The following is a 20,280-nucleotide window of genomic DNA, read 5'->3' on the forward strand; positions in this document are numbered from 1 at the left end:
CTGAGCGGGACAACCCCCGGAGATCCTCAGAAATGGAAAAGCCCCGGAAAAACCCATCCTTGGTGCTTGGCCAGGAGAGAACACGGAGGGAGTGACCCAGGACTTGATATTGTCACCACAGCATCGTCATCATCACCACAGCATCATCACCGTCACCACAGCATCATCACCATCACCACACCATCATCACCGTCACCACACCATCGTCACACAGGGAGGAGGGGACACGGAGCCACAGGAAAGGCTGAGCGCGAGGAGAAGCCACAACCACGACGCGCCGGGAGCCCATCCCACAACTCCCGGAGATGTTCCAGCCCCTCCACCGAGCCCCTGAAGCTCTGAGATGTCCCTCAAAACCACCTCTGGGTCCTTGGCAGTCTCACCCGCCCCGTCCCCCACCCTGGCCGCGCCCGGCTCTTACCGTGCGGCCACCACCGGCGACTTCTTGCCGGGATCCAGGGTGGAGCCGGCCGGTTCCTCGCCCAAGGAGCGCGTGTCCTTGTTGAGCTGCTGGAGGCGGGAGCTCAGCTCGCTGATCACAGTTGGTTTGTCCTCTTCGGCCCCGTGGCCGGGCCTGCTCTCCATGGGGTCGCCCCATAGCTTGGACCTTCTCTGAAAGAGGTAGCGTGGCCGGGCCGCGCTGGTGGCCGCCAGCGTGGCCGCGTGGTGCTGGGAGATGAGCTCGCTGTCCGAAGACTGCTTCAAAAGTGGGTCCCTGAAAGTAACCGGCCCCTTGCTGAGCTGGGACTTGAGTTTGGGCTTTGGAGGCACTGGTGGCTTCTCGAGTAGAAAAGTTTGGCCGTCGGCGAAGGACGTGTAGGTGTCGGTGGGCTCGCCGCTCTCCGAGGACAGCGTGGACATGCTGGAGACCGTGGAGATGGTGCTCGTGGTCTCCAGGTGGTGGTCGCTGGAGCTCCTGGTGTCCACCTCTTCCACTCCCGAGTCCGCCGCCGACTCCGGGGCCGCGGGGGCGTCCGAGGGCTTCCCTGAGGGTGTCGCGCCGGGGGGAGAAGGTGCTACTGCTGCCGCTGGCAGGGACGGCGTGCTGGGCGCGGCCAGGTGGCTCACGGGGGTGCCGGGGGTGGTCACCAGGACCCCATTGGCGAATTCATCCGGGGGTGGCACCAGCCCGATCTTGGCCAGCTCCTCGCGGGTCTCCTCGTCGCTGGAGGACAGCTGGGCCGGCGGGAGGGTCACCGTGTAGGGCTCCACCTCCTCCTCCGAGCTGCCCTGGCCCAGCGCCTTTTCCGAGGCCGGGCTGGCCGGCGGCTTCCCCACGGGGCTGGGCTGGGGCTCCACCTTGGGGGACTCGGCCGGCTCCGCGCAGACCTCGGGCACGGCCGGGCTCTCCTCTTTGATCTCCAGACCTATCTCGTCTTGCCCATTACTGGTGGCGTGGACCATGATGAGGCCGGCGGTCTTCTGCTGCGACGTGTCCACGATGCTGATGATCATGGACTTCTTGTCCTCGGGTTTCTTCTCCTCCTTGCCCGGCGGCTCCACACGCACCTCGGGCTCCTTCCGCAGCGTGGCCGGAGTGCCCCAGGGGCTCTTGGTGGGGGTCAGAGCGCCGGCGTCGGCCGCCATCACTGCCTTCCCTCCGGGGGAGTAGGCGGGGGACACCAAGCTCTCCAAGTCCCCCCTGTCCGGTTCTTTGGTTTGGATGTCCACAAACAGGGGCGCGGCTCTGTCCGAGTCGGGGCTGTGGATCGGGGTGGGCGACCGGGATGGGACTTGAGTGGACAGCGCCCGTTCCCTTGCGGCCAGCGCCAGCGCCAGGGGCGAGTTGGGATCCAGGGGCTTTCCCGTCAGGGGGTGGATGAAGGTCGAGGAGGAGCTGCTGATTAATGGCTTTAAAGCTGACACGGGGGACGGCAGGAGGACGTCGCGGCTGCCCAGGAGCCGCTCGTCGATGGAGCGTGACTGCTGCAGCGACGGCATCTCGCTGCCGCCCGGCGCCGGCCCCTCGATGGCTCCCACCGACAGGAACACCGTGGATTTCCTCCTCTCGTCCAGCCGCCGGTCCCGGTCCTTCATGACGCCGGCGGCGATGGCGGTGGCGAAGGGGAGGCCGGCGGCTTCCACCTGAGCGATGCCGGGGTGGTGCTGGTATTCCAGGCGATGGCTCCGGCGCGTGGGCGACGGTTCCCGGGAGGAGTAGCCGCCGGTGATGGCCAAGGCCGCCCGCTCCTGGGCGTCCTCCACCTGGAGCTGCTTGACCAGGGGACTCTTCTTCCTCTGCGGCTTGGTGGGGGCGAAGAGGCTGACGTTGAACTGACCCATGTTGGCGTAGGGGTTGTCGATGACCCTGCCCTTCCTCTTGAGCTTCTCCGGAGGCGTCGCCGCCGGGCCGGGCCGCGGGATCTCCGTGGGTTCCACGGGGAGGTGGGAGGAATCCTGCAGGATGATCATGGAGCGGGCCCTCTTCTGCCGCTCGGGATACGGGATGGAGCTCCTGGCCTGGTCGTACATCTCGGCCGCGCTCAGCACCTGCGGGAGCCCGTGGAGTTTGGCTTCCAAGCCCGGCTTGAAGCTGGATCTGATGGTGTCGTAGGCTCTGGCCGGCGGCGGCGGCGGCGAGAAGGATGGAGGGGGGCCGGTGTCGAAGTAATAGGGGGAGGGGGGCGGGGGAGGGGCGGTCTGGGGGGGAGGGGGGATCCCGTGGCCTTCCCGGACCGTGTCCGTCATGGAGGTGCTCCGTGGGAACTTCCCGTCCAGCAAGGAAGCGGCCAGTTTCTCGTCTTCTCCTGGAAAACACGGGAAAGAGCAAAGTCAGGGGTGAGTTTCTCGTCTTCCGCCTGGAAAACAAGGAGGGAAGCGGAGTCAGGGATGAGTTTCTCATCTCCAGCTGGAAAACAAGGAAAAGAGTGGAGTCAGGGAGAAGCTTCTTGTCTTTCCCTGGAAAACAAGGAAAACAATGGAGTCAGGGATGAGTTTCTGGTCTCCACTTGGAAAACAAGGAGAGAGGTGGAGTCAGGGATGAGTTTCTCTTCTCTACATGGAAAACAAGGAAAAGAGCAAAGTCAGGGAGGAGTTTCTCATCTTCCGCCTGGAAAACAAGGAAAACAATGGAATCAGGGACGAGTTTCTTGTCTTCCCAAGGAAAACAAGGAGAGAAGTAAAGTCAGGGATGAATTTCCCGTCTCCACGTGGGAAACAAGGAAAACAGAGGAATTGGGGATGAGTTTCTGGTCTCCACCTGGAATACAAGGCGAGCAGTGAAGAGGACATTCCCAGAGAATTCCCAGAGTGGGACAAACAGGGAAGTGGCTGGGCTTGTTCCTCCCACCCCACTGTGCTCCCAAGGTTTTTCCTCTTTCCAAGCCTCACTGGACAAGGCTCGGAACAAATTCCAGTGGAAGGGACCAGCTCCGAGACTGAAGGAACCACCCGGCACTGGGACAGAATTCCCTGGATCCCTGGGAGTGTCCAAGGCCAGGTTGGAGCAACCTGGGATAGCGGAAGGTATCCCATGGAAGGGCTGGGAACGGGATGAGCTTTGAGGTTGCCCCAATCCAAACCATTCCAACATTCCATGAAAGCCTCACCACAGGCACATTCCCATGGGATCAGCTCCCCCTGGAGTTATTCCCACCCCTTCCTGAGCAGGCTCCGGTGACGGAAGCGCTGCCACCGCCAACGTGCCAGACATCTGAGTGCCACCGGCACGGGCGCCGCTCCCGTCACGCTTCCCGCTTTCCCGAGGGGTGACATCTGTTCCCGAGTGCCAGACGGAGCTCGGCAGGGTCTAGCAGGAATTCCTGCTTTTTCAGGGAATACTCGGAGAGACCGCGAGGATTTGGATGGAAAAGGAGGAAAAATCGGGGTGGATTGGGATGATTTGAGGGCCTTCCCAACCCGAGCCGTTCCACGATCCTAAAATCCATTCACGCCACAATTCCCTCCCTCCATTCCCAGCTCCGGCCTCATTCCCGAGCCCGGATTCGCCGCGCTCACCCCTCCTTTGGGAAAATTCCTCCTTCCCAATCCCTGCTCCGCTCTTCCCAAGCTTTCAAACCGCTCCAGGGAGGATTTGGGCTTTTTTTTTTTGGCCTCTGTCGTTTCTCCTTTATGGAAAACGCTCTTCCAGCAGCACCGAAAGGCTCCGGCAGCTCCGCCCGGAATCCGTCAGCGATTCCACCCGAGGCAGAATCCAATGGGGACAAAAGGGAGGAATTTGGCACTGAAATTCCATCCCATGCTGTTGGTCGTGCTGGAAACTGGGCTATTTTTGGGAATTGGGGATGTTCAGTGGGAATAAAGAACCGGCAGCACGGAACAGGTTCAAAGGGAGCCTGGACAAAGGCATGGAAAATCTGCCTTTTCCAAGCTTTTGTGTGGCCTGAAATCCCGGAGTCGAGGCCAGCAGGGGGAATTCGGGAGGATGAGCCCATCCTTGCCCTTTTTCCCATGGGAATCTGGGATCCTGAACGAGATGGAGCCATGGAACATTCCGGGAGCAGCAGGAAGATCCCAAAAAACCCAGTCCTGCCTTTCTGGAGATTTCTGGGAATGGCCGGGAGGTGACACAGGGATATTTGGGAAGCTCTGAGCTCCATCCCCAGGTCTGGAATGTCCCAGGACATGGAACAGGAGAGTTCATCCTGGGAATGTGGTGTCCAGCTGAGCTGGGGCAGGAAATCCAGTGGGAAAGTGGGATCTTCCCTCTGGAATGTCCTGGTGTGGCTGCCGGATCGGGGGCACACTGGGACACCCAGTCCATGGATCCAGTCCTTGGATCCATCTCTCCTCCATTTTTCCCTAAATGAGGAGGGGACCCTATGGAAAAGCCAGATCCAAGGAATTGCCAAGTGGAAGGGACACTGGGAAACCACATCCAAGGAATTGTGAAGGTCAGGGAGTGCCATGGGAAACCACATCCAAGGAATTGCCTAAAATAGGGAATACTATGGAAAAAACACATCCAAGGAATTGCCAAGTGGAAAGGACACTGGGAATCCACATCCAAGGAATTGCCAAAGGTAGGGAACACTATGGAAACCACATCTAAGGGCAGGGAATGCTACGGAAAACCACATCCAAGGAATTGCCTAAAATAGGGAATACTATGGAAAAACCACATCCAAGGAATTGCCAAAGGTAGGGAATGCTATGGAAAACCGCATCCAAGGAATTCCATGTCCATTCCCACCCAGCATTCCAGGCCTGGAGCAGCTCTCCGTGGAAGCAGCTGAGCCACAGCCATGGGATCATTCCCGACTCATCCCTCGGTTTTCCAGCCGTTCCGGGGAGGAGCAGCTGAGTCACCTCGTGTGTCACCTCGGCAGCTGCTCCGCTCCCAGATCCCTGGAGCTGCTCCCTGGATCTGGGCAGGATTCCCTGGAAAAGGGAGCTCAGAGCTAGCATGGAATGGGGGAGGCACCGCTGGAGGTGACTTTGTCCAACCCCCGGGAATGTTCCACAGGGATGCGTCCGGCTGGGTCGGGAATATCTCCGGGGAAGGAAACCCCACAGCTTCCACAGTACGGAAGTTCTTCCCATGGAAAAATCATGGAATGCTCTGGGTGGGAAGGGACCTCAAATCCAATCCCAATCCCAATCCCATTCCAAGGGCAGGGACACCTTCCATGATCCCAGGCTGCTCCAGCCTTTCCTTGGGCACTGCCAGGGATCCAGGGGCAGCCACAGCTGCTCTGGGCACCCTGTGCCAGGGCCTGCCCACCCTCCCAGCCAGCAATTCCCAATTCCCAATCTCCCATCCAGCCCTGCCCTCTGGCACTGGGAAGCCATTCCCTGGCTCCTGGCCCTCCAGCCCTTGGCCCCAGTCCCTCTGCAGCTCTCCTGGAGCTCCTGAAGGTCCTGGAAGGTCACAGTTGGGTCATCCCAGATTTTTCCCTTCTCCAGGCTGGACAATCCCAATTTTCCCAGCCTTGGATCATCCTGGTTCCTCCTCTGGACTTGCTCCAACAATTCCCTGTCCAGTCCCTTCCTCATCTTCCCATCCCTCCAGGATCTGCTCCAGGAGCTCCACGTCCCTCTTGTCCCGAGGATCCCAAACCTGGATCCAACATTCCTGGTGAGCAGAGGGGCAGAATCCCTCCGTGTCCTGCTGGGAATGCTCTTCCCCATCCATCCCAGGACCCCACCGGCCACAGGGACAAAGTTTTTCCACCAGATCCTTCTCTGCAGAGCCGTTCCCAGCGGATCCTTTGGAATTCCAGTGGAATTGGTGTGAGCAGGGAAGGTTTTTCCCGAATTCCAGGGCTGTTGTTGTCTCCTCCTGCCCAAATCCTTCCACGATCCTGGCTGCTGTGGCCAAATTCCTACAGAACCTCGGGAAAGGGAGAAATTCTTCCCAGGAATTCCAATGAAGAATTCCAATTCTCCCCGAGCAGGGAAGAGCAGGATCTGTTTATTCCCAGCATGGATGCACCGGAGCTGAGCTTTGTTTACTTTTTATGGAATTCTGGGATCTGCCTGGGAATCTCCAAAGGGAAAGAAAAGCCTCCTGGAATGCTGGGGGCTGGATCAGGTGTGGAATTTAGGGATTGGGCTCCATCCCCACAGCAGCTGGAGCCTGGAGACGCTGGAATTCCCAGGGGAACGTGTCCTCCTGAGAGATTCCCAAAGGATCCCAAAAGATCCCTAAAAGGGAGCAGCTATGGAACATCTGGCTCCAGGATGGAATTCCCAGAGCAGCTGTGGCTGCCCCTGGATCCCTGGAAGTGTCCAAGGCCAGGTTAGAGACATCTGGGATGGGAATGGGATGGGATTAAGGTCTCCAAACCATGCCAGGATTCCCACCCAAACCATTCCAGGATTCCATGATTCACCCCTGGATCTTGATCCCTGTGTCCCAGTCCCAGGAGGGCACAGGGTGTCCAAACCTTCTGCTTCCCGGTGAGCCTGGAATTTTGGGAGCTGCTCCAGGCTCTCAGGAGGGATGGGAGAAGTGGGAATATCCTCTGGGAAAAGACCTCTCTGTCTCAAATCTCCTCGCATTCCCAGGAATTTTCAACCCCAAATAACCAAACCAACTCCTCCCTTTGCTGTTTTCCATGGAATTTGGGCTCTCTGCTCCCCTCGAACCCCACCCGGAGCAGTGGGAGACTCCCGCGCTTCCCATGGAACATTGCTGGGATCAAATTCCAGAGCTCGGGAATAAAAAGCTGGAATCCAAACGGAGCCACCAGTAAGGACCAGTAAGGACCAACTCCCAGCAGCCAGAATGACTCCCCTGGAATGGGAATGACGCTCCCGGTGTAGCCTGGCAACCCCCAGTGCCATTCCCATGGAATTAATCTCCAAGGAAAACACAAAGCCTCTCCATGAAAGCTCCCGGGCCCGTTGCCATAACAGCCCAAATCCCTGGATAACCTCATTCCGTGCATTCATCAGGGACGGATAACGAGGGGCCCCATCCCGAGCCCATCCCGCTGCTCCCGGTGCTGCTTCCCAATCCCGGGATGGGGAGCAGATCCCAGAAACAGCCCCGGGCTGGGAGGGTGCAGATCCACGAGTGGGAAGTGGGAGGGAATCCACACCCCATGGTTATCCAGGGATGGGAATTTCTGTCCTGTGGTGTCCAGGGATGGGAATGTCCATCCCCTGGAGCCCAGGGCTGGGAATCTCCATCTTTTGGGTATCCAGGGCTGGGAATCTCCATCTTTTGGATGTCCAGGGATGGGAATCTCCATCTTTTGGATGTCCAGGGATGGGAATCTCCATCCTCTGGAGCCCTGAGCTGGGAATCTCTTCCTGTGGTATCCAGGGACGGGAATGTCCATCCTCTGGAGCCCAGGGATGGGAATCTCCATTTTTGAGTATCCAGGGATGGGAATCTCCATCCTCTGGCACCTGGGATCTGCCCAGGATTCCCAGAGAAGCTGTGGCTGCCTCAGGATCCCTGGAATTGCCCAAGGCCAGGCTGGAGCACCCTGGGATAGTGGGAGCTGTCCCTGCCCATGGAATGAGGGTGGAATTAGGGAATCTTCAAGGTCCCTTCCCACCCAAACCATTCCAGGATCCCATCCCGGATGGCACTTTAACACCAGGACACTTCCCAGCCCTCCCCACATTCCCGATGGTCCTGGAGGGGTGACAAATCCCTCCCATCCCTCCCAAACCAGCGGCTCCACCCTCTGGAATTCTCTCCGGGAGCCATGGCAGCTCCGCAGCCTCCGGAGTGTTTTTAACTCCTGCTGCCGGAGCAGATGGCGCTGGCAGAAATCTTGGAAGTCTGACAAGGATCATCTTCCCTCCCCTTCCCCCCACTCCTTCCCGTTTTCCTCCAAATATTCCTCCCATCCCACTTCTTTTCCAGCCAGGCGGGGGTTAACCACCTTTATCCCGGGATTTTTCCCCTCCCTGCCGCCCCATCCCTGCACACGGAATCTTTCTGATCTTTTCTCCCCGGGAATCTGCAGCCGGAATACGCAAATGCCAGGGAGTGTTTCTTCCCAAAAAAACCCCCTGTGCTGCTTTTCCATCTCCTTCCTCGCCCGTGCAGGGAATTTTTCTCATGGAATCAAGTGACTGCGCAGCTCCCGGCCGTGGGTGTGGAATGACAGCTCAAGGACTTCTAATTCCAACCCCATTCCCACCCAATTCCTCCCTCTCCGCCTCTTTGCCATCCCCGTTTTCCTGGAATTCCACGGGAATGGCTTCTTCCAGGAGCTGCTTTGGGTCCCCTCCGTCCCAGGGCTTGTCCCGTGGTGGGGATGGATCTGGAGCTCCTGGATGGGATTTTTTTCCCTGGATTTTTTTGTCGGCAGCTGCAGCCAGTCCAGCTCGGAGCAGGGAATCTCCCACTGGGATTTGAGCTCTCCTGAGGCAGACTCAAGGAATGTTTTTAATCCCTTTTTTCCAGAGGTGGGGTTTGGCTGCACGGGCTGGGAATTTCTGGGAAGGTCAGGGGTAACCTGGATGTACTGGGAATTCTCATGGGGGTACGAGCACAGAATTCCCCAATTATTGAGGTTGGGAAAGAATTCCAAGGGCACCAAGTCCAAGCCAGGCCCAATCCCAGCCCTGAGAGCCACATCCCGGAATTCCTTGGGCACCTCCAGGGATGGCGACTCCAAACCTCCCTGGGCACTTCCAAGGCCTGAGCGCCCTTTCCATGGGGAAATTCCCAAATCTCGCCCTGCCCCTCCCCTGGCGCAGCCCGAGGCCGTTCCCTCTTTTCCCGGGCTCATTCCCACAGCAGATCCCGATCCCCGCTGCCTCCGGGCAGGAGCTGTGCAGAGCCACGAGGCCATTCCCGATCCCTGCCCGGCTCCCAGCAAAGCTCCCCCGGCCCCGATCCCGGGGCAGATCCCGCTTTTCCCGGGCTCTCCCTGCACGGATCCCTGGCAGCCCCTGCCCAGCCTGGGGGGGCTCGCGGGCCCTTCCCGAGGCACTGCCAGCATTCCGTGGGCAAGGATTCCCGAATTCCAGGATCCCGGGGTGCTGTGGCTGGGAAGGACCTCAAAGCCCATCCAATTCCAACCCCTGGACACCTCCCACTGTCCCAGGCTGCTCCAGCCCCAATATCCAGCCTGGCCTTGGCCACTGCCAGGGATCCAGGGGCAGCCCCAGCTGCTCTGGGCACCCTGTGCCAGGGCCTGCCCACCCTCCCAGCCAGCAATTCCCAATTCCCAATCTCCCATCCAGCCCTGCCCTCTGCCACTGGGAAGCCATTCCCTGTGTCCTGTCCCTCCAGCCCTTGGCCCCAGTCCCTCTGCAGCTCTCCTGGAGCCCCTTTAGGCCCTGCAAGGGGCTCTCAGCTCTCCCTGGAGCTTCTCCTCTCCAGGGGAACATTCCCAGCTCTCCCAGCCTGGCTCCAGCCCTTGGACAATTCCATGAATGCATTCCCAGAGTCCCAGGTCCCTTTCCACACCATTCCTGGCTCTTTGTGGCTGCTCCGGCCCTTGGACAGCTCCTTTTCCAAAGCTTTTTCCCAAACAGTCTCACCCAGAAGCCCCACACACACTTTGGGAATCCCCTGGATTCTCCTCATTCCAACGCCACTTCCAAGACCAAAATATGGGATAAACCAGGATAAGAGTCCCGGTTCCCCTCTGGCCACCGCAGGTTTGGGACTCCGGGATGGGATTTCTCCATGTCCACACATGGATCCATCCTCCACATCCCACACATGGATCCATCCTCCACATCCCACACCATTTATCCCATTTTATCCCAGCTCCTCCAGAGCCTTGGGAACGTCTTTCCCATGGAATTCCCGGCAGAGGAGCAGCTGCACCAACGCAATCCCTGAAACCCCTGATTTTCCTTTATTTTTTAGGATCAAGGACCCCCCCACCGCCAGGTTTGGGTTTGGTGGCACCAAAACCCTTCTGAGATGAGGCCAAGAACTTCCCACAGCTGAGTTTGGGTCTGGTGGCACCAGAAACCTTTGGGAGAAGGTCAAGGACCCACCACGGGTGGTTTTAGGGTTTGGGAGCAACAAAAACCTTCTGGGACAGGGTCAAGGATCCCCCACAGCTGATTTTGGGACTGGTGGCACCAGAAACATTTTGGGACAAGGTCAAGGACCCACCAGAGATGGATTTTGGGTTTGGTGGCAACAGAAACCTCTGGGAGAAGGTCAAGGACACCTCACAGCAGCTTTTGGGCTTGGTGACACCATAAACCTTCGGGAGAAGGTCAGGGACGCACCACAGATGGATTTGGGGTTGGTGGCACCGTAAATCTTTGGGAAGAGAACCAAGGACCCACCACGGCTGATTCTGGGGTTCGGTGGCACCAGGAACCTTCTGGGACAGGATCAAGGCCCTCCAACTGCAGCTTTTTGGCTTTGTGACACCAGAAACCTTTGGGACAAGGTCAAGGATGCACCACAGATGGATTTGGGGTTGGTGGCACCAAAAACCTTCTGGGACAGAATCAAGGAGCAACCACAGCTGAATTTGGGTTTGGAGACTCCGTAAATATTTTGGGATAAGCTCAAGGACCCACCAGAGATGGTTTTGGGTTTGGTGGCCCCATAAATCTCTAGGGACATCGGTAAGGATCCACCACGGCCGGTTCTGGATTTGGAGACTCCATAAATATTTTGGGATAAGCTCAAGGATCTCCCACATCCAGGTGCCTCCTCCAGACCTTGTCCTGCTCCTCCTAAGCCCCAGCTCTGGCGTTCCCAGTTCCAGAGGTGCCATTCCCGCTGGGAATGCCCAGTGCCAACCCTGGGAGTGGCAGAGCCCCCCCTTGCCCTTGGCAGAGCCGATCTGGGAATTCCTGGAATTCTCTCCCGAAACCCTCTCCTGGAATTTTCCAGTCCCACCTTCTGCTCCGAGCAGGACCAGGCATCCCTCCAAGCTGGAATTCCATGGAACATCCCAAACTCCCAGAGCTGGAGTGAGCACCCAGGAAGGGCCGAGCCTTTCCCACCCAGTCCACATCCCACAGGGACCCTCCCTCCTCATTCCCAAGGGATTCTCCCGGGCTTTTTCCTCACCTACAGACTTGGTCCGTGGAATTCCCTTCCGCAGGGACACGTGGGGCTTCTCCGTTCCTGCCAGGACCCCGGAATGTGCCGCCATTCCCTGGCGCTCAAACAGGGACTGGAAGGGAAAAACAGGGAATTCCCAGTCCGGATTTGGCTGGAAGGACCCGGCACTTCCCACTCGAACTTCCAACCTCAGGAAAACCGGGAGCTCTTCCCACTGGGATGGACCCTCCTTGCCTCCACCTTCCTGCTGCCCCAGCCAGTGGAATTCCAAACCTTGGGATAATTCCCTCGCTCCCATCCCGTCTCCCTGTCTGCTCCAGGCGGGAATCTGCTGAGGAGGATTCTGGGAGCTCCTGTCCCACTTTTCCTGGAGCTGCTTCCCACCCGCAGCATTCCTGGCCCAATCCCGAGCCCCCTCCTCCTCCTCCTCCTCCTTCTCCTCCTTCTCCTCCTCCTCCCTCCGCGCTTCCCCTTGGAGGCGGCGCTCGGATTCCGGCAGAATTCCGGTCCCGCATCCAGCTCGGCTCTCCAGGCTCCTCCAGAGCTGCTCTTCCAGCCTTTCCTGGGAAATCCCTGTGGATTCCCAGACCGGGATGGGGATCCTGGGGAGCTGAGGGAGCGCTGAGCCCCCCGCTGTGGATCCGGCTCTCCCAGGCTCCACATTCCCGGGAATTCCACTCCTGAAGCAGCTCCCCGTGGCACCATGATCCCTCCCATCCCTCTCCATGTGCTCCCATCCCTCTCCTGCCATTCCTGGGAATCCCACTTGGCTCCATGATTCCTCCCATCCCTCTCCGGATCCCTCCCATCCGTCTCCTTTCATTTCCTGTCCCCCATTCCTGGTGGGAATTCCCGCTGCTCACGCTGATCTCCGCAGGGGTGATTCCCCAGCTCTCTCCCTCATTCCCATCCCATTCCCATCCCATTCCCAGTGGGAATTCCCGCTGCTCACGCTGATCTCCGCAGGGGTGATTCTCCGGCTCGTCGGTCGCTGTTTCACCGTGGCCGCTCTGGAATCGGCCTCCACCAGCTCCGCCCTCAGCGCCGGCTCGGCGGCCGCCAGGATCTCATCCAGCTTCTCTGGAATCCAAGGAAAACCGGCACAGGGGTCAGCCCAGCCCGCCGGGATCGCTCCCCTCCGGAGAAGGGAGGGATAATCCCCACAGGGATGCGAGGCCGCTCCCCCCCAGCGGTTTTCCATGGATTTGGGGGGGCTGATCCCACTCAGTCGGGGAATTCCATGGCTGCTGTCCCACCCCTGGATGAGCCACATTCCAAGGAATTCTCTGACACTGACCAGTGAATTTATCCCAACTTCGGATATTTGGGATGAGCCAAGTCCCTCCGAGATCCAGGGAATCCCAGGACATGGAGATGTCCATGGGATCCACGAGGCTCCGGCACATCCAGCGTTTATTTGGGATAAACTGGGATATTCCCAGCCTGAGTGGACACGGATCCCTGAATGATCCCAACTTTCCGTGGCCAGGGCAGGATCCGGTGCCCACGGACATTGGGAGTACCAGCAGAGCCTCCACGGCCATGTCCAAGCTCAGGGAATGGGACTGGAATTCCCTGCTCCAGGATCCATCCTGGCACATTTATCCCTCGGGAACACCGAGCTGTGCCCGGGATGTGTCCCAACGGATCCATTCCGGGTGGGAATTCCAGCTGGAATCCTGAACCTCAAGATATGGGAAAGGGCAGGAGGTGGAGTTGGCCTCATTCCCATGGATCCCTCCTATGGAATTCCCACCTGGAATGGGCAGTTTGGGGCTGTTGGCCCCGTGTCACCTCCACCTGATGGCGCTTCCCAGATCCAGGTGGATCCATATCCCAAATTCCTGTCCTGGCAATGGCCCCAGAAGAGGGACCGGGAAGCTCCACCTGTCTCCAGGTGGGAATTGCAGCCCTGGGATTCTCCCAGGGATCCCAGCACAGACACTGGAGCCAGGCTGGTCCTTGGACCTTCCACAGAATTGTGGGACATGGAATCGTGGAATGGTTTGGGTGGGAAGGGACCTTAAATCTCATCCAATCCCACCCCATTCCATGGGCAGGGACACCTTCCACGATCCCAGATTTCTCCAGCCTGGCCTTGGGCACTCCCAGGGATCCAGGGGCAGCCACAGCTGTTCTGGGAATTCCAGCCCAGCCAGGAATTCTTTCCCAATGTCCTTGTGTGTCCCCCTCTGGATCTGCCCAATCCAGGGAAGGGTTGGGAAGGTCCCTCAGGGTCTTCCCACCGTAATTCCCACTCGGATTCTTCCCTGTCCTATCCCCACTGGATCCCACCTTCCGTGCTGGAAGAGCTGATCCCACATTCCCAGCTCCTTGGGGAACAGGGAATGGGAACCACCAGGACAGAAAATCCAGGATCCTATCGCTGGCAAAATCATGGAATGGTTTGGGTGGGAAGGGACCTTAAACCCCATCCAGATCCAGCCCTTCCACCAAAAACTTCCTGATTTTTCCATGTCCCTCATGCGACATTCCTGGCACATCCTGAGGGTGGGAACAGGAGGATAACCCACATGGATCCACCAAGAATAGTGGGATAAACTTCCTGGATTTTCCAGGAGAGGCTTTGGCCATTTGGGTTAAAGCCGGACGCCGTCATTCCCGAGGATCCCACATGGGACATTCCCATGGGGAAAATCTGGAGCCGGGACCTGGGAATGGCAGGGCTGGGAATTTTGGGAAAAAGGCGCATCCTGCCCATGCAGAATCCCACAGGGCCATCCCAATTCCCGGCTCCCCAATTCCAGGAATTCCAATTCCAGGCATTCCAATTCCTGCTGGAGCGGCTCCAGGACACCGGAGCCGATCCCAAATTCCCAAATTCCGGCTGAATTCCCTGGGACACTGCAGGAACAGCGACCCTCGGGATGCTGGGATTTCCCCCCCAGTTTGGATCCTGCTGGATCCCGGGGGGAGCTGGCGGGAAAGGGAGGAACCCCGGGAATTTTGGTTTCACTCACCCCCTTTCCTTCTCCGCATGGAGGCTTGGAATTAGAAACAAAAGGAAACATCAACGGCATGGAACAATTCCCGCTCCCATTCCCGGCTCCGGCCTGGCTCTTCCCACAATTCCCGGCCTCTGGCATGCGGAATCCGGCCCGGGATGTGGGATTTGTACTGGGATTCGGGATTTATCCCAGCTCCAGGCTGGCAGCTCCACTGGAATCATCCCTCACCCTCCTCATGGATCCAGGGAAGCCGGAGCGGGAGCAGGATTGGCTGGAATTCCATCCCAAGCCATGGAAAAGCTGCTGAAAAGCTCCCAGAGCGATTCCCCAAATCCAAGGCCCGGGATTTTGGGATAGGAGGGCTCCCTGAGCATCCTGCTGGGAATCTGCTGTTCCGAGGGCATTGGAATGGCAAGGGAAGGGTTGGGAAGGGCACGGGGGATGTTCTGGATCCATGGAAAACGGGGCGGGAAGCAGCCAGCAGAGCTCCCTTTGGGAATGCCCCTTTCCCTGCCGGTTCCTTGGGATGGAGAGCGGCTCCAGGCCAAATCCCGGGAATGCCGATCCACAGGGAAGCTCCCCCTCCACAGGAAAACCTGGAGGGAAGGATGGGAAGAGGGAGGATCCCCCGTTTTCCCTGGAATGGCTCCAGCCCATTCCTCGATCCATGGGATTGAGCACTACAATTCCCAGAGAAAATCCCAGGAATTGTGGGATCAGAGCCTCCAGCTCCTTCTCCCGGGATCGCTGCTCTCAATCCCTCTCCAGGTAAACTGGGAATTGCTGGGAGGGTGGACGGAGGAATCCGAGGATCCGGGATGGAGGAAAAGTGGGAAAAAGGAGTTCTGCTCCAGATAATTCCCACCAAAACCAGCGCCTTTGGATTGGGAATAACGGTCTGGAAGTGCAGGGCGGGAATCACAGCAGAGGCTCAGGATAAAATAAATCCCGGCTGATCCAGTCTTGGAATGTTGGGATCTGTCCCGATCCCGCAGGGTCTGGCTCCGAGGAGGAGGGCAGGGAGCAAGAGAAGGCCGGGAAAACTGGGAAAGGCATGGAAAACCAAGGAGGGTATGGAAAACCAGAAGGAATGGAAAACTGGGGAGGGCTTGGAAAAATATGGAAAACATGGAAAAACAGGGGGAGCATGGAGAGCTATGGAGAGTCTGGAAAACAGGGAGAGCCTGGAAAACCAGAAGGAATGGAAAACCAGGAAGAGCACGGAAAACCAAGGAGGGCATGGAAAAACCAGGGAGAACACGGAAAACAGGGAGAGCTTGGAAAAACCAGGACGAGCATGGAAAAACCAGGGAGGGCATGGAATACCGGGAGAACATGGAAAAATATGGAAGACATGGAAAAACAGGGGAAATGTGGAAAACCAGGAAGAACGTGGAAAACAGAGAGAGCTTGGAAAACCAGGATGAGCATGGAAAACCAAGGAGGGCATGGAAAACCAAGGAGGGCATGGAAAACCAGGGAGAACATGGAAAAATATGGAAAACATGGAAAACCAGGGAAACCATGGAGAGCACAGGAAAACAGGGAGAGTTTGGAAAACCAGGGAGAGCTTGCAAAACCAAGGGGAGGATGGAAAACCAGGGAAAATGTGGAAAACCAGGGAAAACATGGGAAACCAGGGGGAATGCGGGATCCTGCCGAGGCTCCAGGGTGCCATGGCCACACCGCCACATTCCCACATGGAAAATCCCAAATTCCCATGGCAGCCAGGGCAGGAGGCAGCACCGATGGCCTCGGAGCCAGTCCTGCTGCCAGGGATGCTCCGAAGTTTTCCCGGGAATTGGGATCCCTCCGTGGCCACGTGGCCGCTCCGGTGACATCCGGGGACAAAGTGCCACTGGATCCGGGAAGAGGGAAGGGAAGGGGAGGGATCAGCTCCCACCCCCACCCTGCCGAGGGATCCTGGGGCTGTCCCAGGTGGCCACGAGGGCTGGGAAAAGCCGGGAATTCTGGAAGTGGGAAGCAGGGAATGGTGGGAGTGGAGAGGATTTCAGGGAATCTGGGAATGTGGAGCGGGATGGAGAAGCAGCAGGAAACGAGGGAGTGGCAGCGGGATGGGGGGGATGGGGCAATCGTGGAGATCTCCTGGAGCTCACCTGGAGATCCCCTGGAATTCTCTTGGAGCTCTCCCAGAGCTCACCTGGAGATCCCCTGGAATTCTCCTGGAGCTGTCCCAGAGCTCTCCCGGAATTCTCCTGGAGCTCTCCCGGAGCTCACCTGGAATTCTCCCAGAGCTCTTCCAGAGCTCTCCTGGAGTTATTCTGGAGACCTCCCAGAGCTCAGCTGGATCTATCCCAGAGCTCTCCCAGAGATCTCTCGGAATTCTCCTGGAGATCTCCCGGAGCTCTCCTGGAGCTCTCCTGGCAGGGTTTGGGATCTGCCCGGAGAGGGGAAATAAAAACCTGGGACTGCTGGGTATGGGAAAGGAGGGAGAGGAGCAGGATTGGGAAGGTGAGGAGCGGGATGAGGAGCAGGATAAGGAAAAGGGTGAGGAAGGTGAGGAGCAGGGAGAGGAAAAGGGGAGCAGAGTGGGAAAAGGGGAGCAGAGCAGGGAAAGGAGCGGGGAAGAGGAGAGGAGAGAGGAAGGTGAGGAGCAGGAGCAGGGAAAGGAGTGAGGAAGGTGAGGAGAGGAGAGGAGCAGGGGAAGGAGCAGGGAGAAGAGAGGTCCAGGAACAGGGAGAGGAGCAGGAGCAGGGAAAGGAGTGGGAAGAGGAGAGGAGAGAGGAAGAAGAGGAGCAGGGAGAGGAGCAGGAGCAGGAAGAGGAGCAGGGAGAAGAGCAGGGAGACGAGCAGGGAGATGAGCAGGAGCAGGGAAAGGAGCAGGGAGAAGAGCAGGGAAAGGAGTGAGGAAGGTGAGGAGAGGAGCAGGGAGAAGAGCACAAGGAGCAGGGAGAGGAGTGGGAAGAGGAGAGGAGAGAGGAAGAAGAGGAACAGGGAGAGGAGCAGGGAAGGGAGAGGAGCAGGGAGAGGAGCAGGATCAGGAAGGTGAGGAGAGGAGCAGGGAAAGGAGTGAGGAAGGTGAGGAGAGGAGCAGGGAGAGGATCAGGAGTAGGGAGAGGAGCAGGGAGAATAACAGGGAGAGGAGCAGGGAAAGGAGTGGGAACAAGAGAGGAGAGAGGAAGAAGAGGAGCAGGGAGAGGAGCAGGAACAGGGAAATGAGCAGGGAGAGGAGTGAGGAAGGCGAGGAGAGGAGCAGGGAGAGGAGCAGGGAGAGGATGAGGAGCAGGGAGAGGAGCAGGGAGAGGATGAGGAGCAGGGAGAGGAGCAGGGAGAGGAGCAGGGAGAGGAGCAGCAGCAGGGAGCAGAGCTGGAGCGGAGAGAGGGTCGGGAAAAGGAGCAGGAGCAGGGAAAGGAGCTGGAACTGGGAAAGGATCAGGGAATGGATCAGGGAAAGGAGCAGAAACAGGGAATGAATCTGGGAAAAGAACAGGGAATGGAGCAGGGAAAGGAGCAGGGAATGAATCTGGGAAATGAACAGGGAATGGAGCAGGGAATGAATCTAGGAAAGGAGCAGAGAATGGAGCAGAAACAGGGAATGAATCAGGGAATGGAGCAGGGAAAGGAGCAGGGAAAGGAGCAGGGAATGGAGCAGGGAATGGAGCAGGGAATGGAGCAGGGAAAGGAACAGGGAAAGGAGCAGGGAATGGAGCAGGGAAAGGAGCAGGGAATGGAGCAGGGAAAGGAGCAGGGAATGGAGCAGGGAATGGAGCAGGGAATGGAGCAGGATGCCCAAGGCCAGGGCACACCAACCCCTCCACAACCACGCGGAGACTCCCAACATCCTTCCCACGCCCACCTCCGCCGGGATGTGCCCCCGGAGCGCTGGCCATCCCTCTGGCTATCCCTCTGGCTATCCCTCTGGCTATCCCTCTGGATATCCCTCTGGATACCCCTCTGGAGACGGGAATCCTGCTCCCCCCCTTCCCCGAGCCTCCCACACCCCACCACCACCACGGGCCCACGGCACACATGCAACCCTCTGGAAAACAGCTGGGAAACAGCTGGGAAACCGCTGGAAAAGCACTTCCGACCATCAGCCCTCGTTCCCTACGGATCAGATCCCACTCCCGGCCTTACCCAGCTCCTCCAGCTCGGCCGTCATGGATTTGGAGCGCAGCGTGAGGGTGGTGCTGGGAGCTCTCTTGGGAGGCGGCGGAGCTGCAAGGAACAGAGAGGGCATCTTGCACCTCTTCTCCCGGAATTTGCGGGGAGTGGCCAGGTGCAGGTGCCACTTCTTCTCCACAGCCTGGATCTCCTCGTATTCCCGGGAAGAGGAGTCGCACTGCTGCAGGATCTTATTGAGGCTGCGCGTGGACGCGAACTTCTTCATGATTCCCGCCGGGAATGTGCCCACGGCGTTGGGAATGTGGCGCCTCAGCGCAGAGTCCGAGTCATGGCCCCGCAGAGGCCGGGATGGGATGCCGGGAATCAGGGATGGATGCAGGGAAAGCGGGAATGTGTCCAGCCTGAGCTCGGGCTCCTCTTCCCACCTCGGCGCAGCCCACCCCACCCTCCTCCTCCTCCTCCTCCTCCTCCTCTTTTCCTTGGATCCCAACCCTATGGAAGCGCCGGCGTCCGGCCGGGAGCTGCCCAAGGACGCATGGCCCGGGATGATCCCAAAAGCTCCCGATCCCGCATTCCCGGAGCCCCCCCACGGAGCAGCGAGGATGAGTGGAAGGCTCTTCCTCTTCCTCCTCCTCCTCCTCCTCCTCCTCGCTGCTCCTCGCTGACAATGCTGGAATAACGCTCCAGGATTGCCATGGCAACGGCAGCTCCAAGGATCCCTGTGCCTGCGGCAGGGATCCAGCGGGGCGGATTCAGCCCCAGCCGGGCCCACACAGGCGCTGGCACCCGGGAAGGAGGCGGGGGGGGTGGGGGGGACACGGGATGAGCCCCCCGTGGTCATCCCGATCCTCCGATCCCTTGGAATAAGCGGCCGCGTGGATCCGGAGGATCGGGAAGCACCGGGAAGGAAGCGCCGGGAAGCTCCGAGGGGCAGCTGCTCACCCCGGGCTGGAGCGGAGGGAGCGGCCCCGCCGCGGGTCCCAGCGCTGATTCCCGAATTCCCGGATTATTCCCGGCTGAATTCCCGGCTTCCCGAGGCTCCCGGCCGTTCCCACGGCTCGTGCCTTTGTGCCGTGACTGAATAATTGGAGCTCCTCGTGCCAGCAGCGCTCCCTCCTTCCCTCCTTCCCTCCTTCCCTCCCTTCCCTCCTTCCCTCCCTCCCCCGAGCCCCGCGTGCTGCGCTGGGAGCGGCCCCGATCCCGGCCCCCCTTCATTCCCTGCTCCCATCCCCCTGCTCCATCCCTGCTCCCATCCCCCTGATTCCATTCCCTACTCCAATCCCCCTGCTCCCATCCCCCCGCTCCTATCCCTGCTGCCATCCCCGATTCCATTCTCTACTCCAATCCCCCTGATTCCATCTCCTTGATTCCATCCCTGTTTCCATCCATTCCTGCTCCTGTCCCTCCTGTCCCACTGCTTCCATCCCTGCTCCTGTCCCTGCTCCTGTCCCTGCTTCCATCCCTGCTTCCATCCCTGCTTCCATCCCCCTGATTCCATCCCTGCTCCTGTCCCACTGCTTCCATCCCTGCTTCCATCCCTGATCCTGTCCCTGCTTCCATCCCTGCTCCATCCCTGCTCCTGTCTCTGCTCTTCCCTTCCTGCTCCCATCCCCCATTTTCCATCCCCATGCTCCCATTCCCTGCTCCGATCCCCCCTCCTATCCCTCCACTCCTGTCCCCCACTTCCATTCCCTGCTCCCATCCCTCTGCTTCTATCCCAGCTTCCATCCCTGCTCCTGTCCCGCCTGATCCCTGCTCCCGTCCTTCCCATCCTCCTGCTCCTTTCCCCTCCTGTTCCTCCACTTCCAT

The 20,280-nt window shown here is 58.9% G+C and overlaps 1 protein-coding gene across 2 annotated transcripts in view; it reads right to left on the reverse strand.

Annotated features, from left to right (window-relative positions):
• Positions 1 to 20,280, reverse strand: part of SHANK3 (SH3 and multiple ankyrin repeat domains 3) — a 154,491-nt gene that overhangs the window by 17,591 nt on the left and 116,620 nt on the right. For both annotated transcript variants that reach the window (XM_069033593.1, XM_069033601.1), the window contains exons 17-21: positions 18,484 to 18,564; positions 14,398 to 14,421; positions 12,369 to 12,496; positions 11,423 to 11,528; positions 422 to 2,747 (exon numbers count right to left, since the gene is read on the reverse strand). In XM_069033593.1, coding sequence (XP_068889694.1) covers positions 422 to 2,747; positions 11,423 to 11,528; positions 12,369 to 12,496; positions 14,398 to 14,421; positions 18,484 to 18,564 — 2,665 coding nt within the window. The remainder of the gene's footprint in view (positions 1 to 421; positions 2,748 to 11,422; positions 11,529 to 12,368; positions 12,497 to 14,397; positions 14,422 to 18,483; positions 18,565 to 20,280) is intronic.

Source organism: Aphelocoma coerulescens, chromosome 1A (assembly GCF_041296385.1).
Source record: "Aphelocoma coerulescens isolate FSJ_1873_10779 chromosome 1A, UR_Acoe_1.0, whole genome shotgun sequence".
Lineage (NCBI taxonomy): Eukaryota > Metazoa > Chordata > Aves > Passeriformes > Corvidae > Aphelocoma > Aphelocoma coerulescens.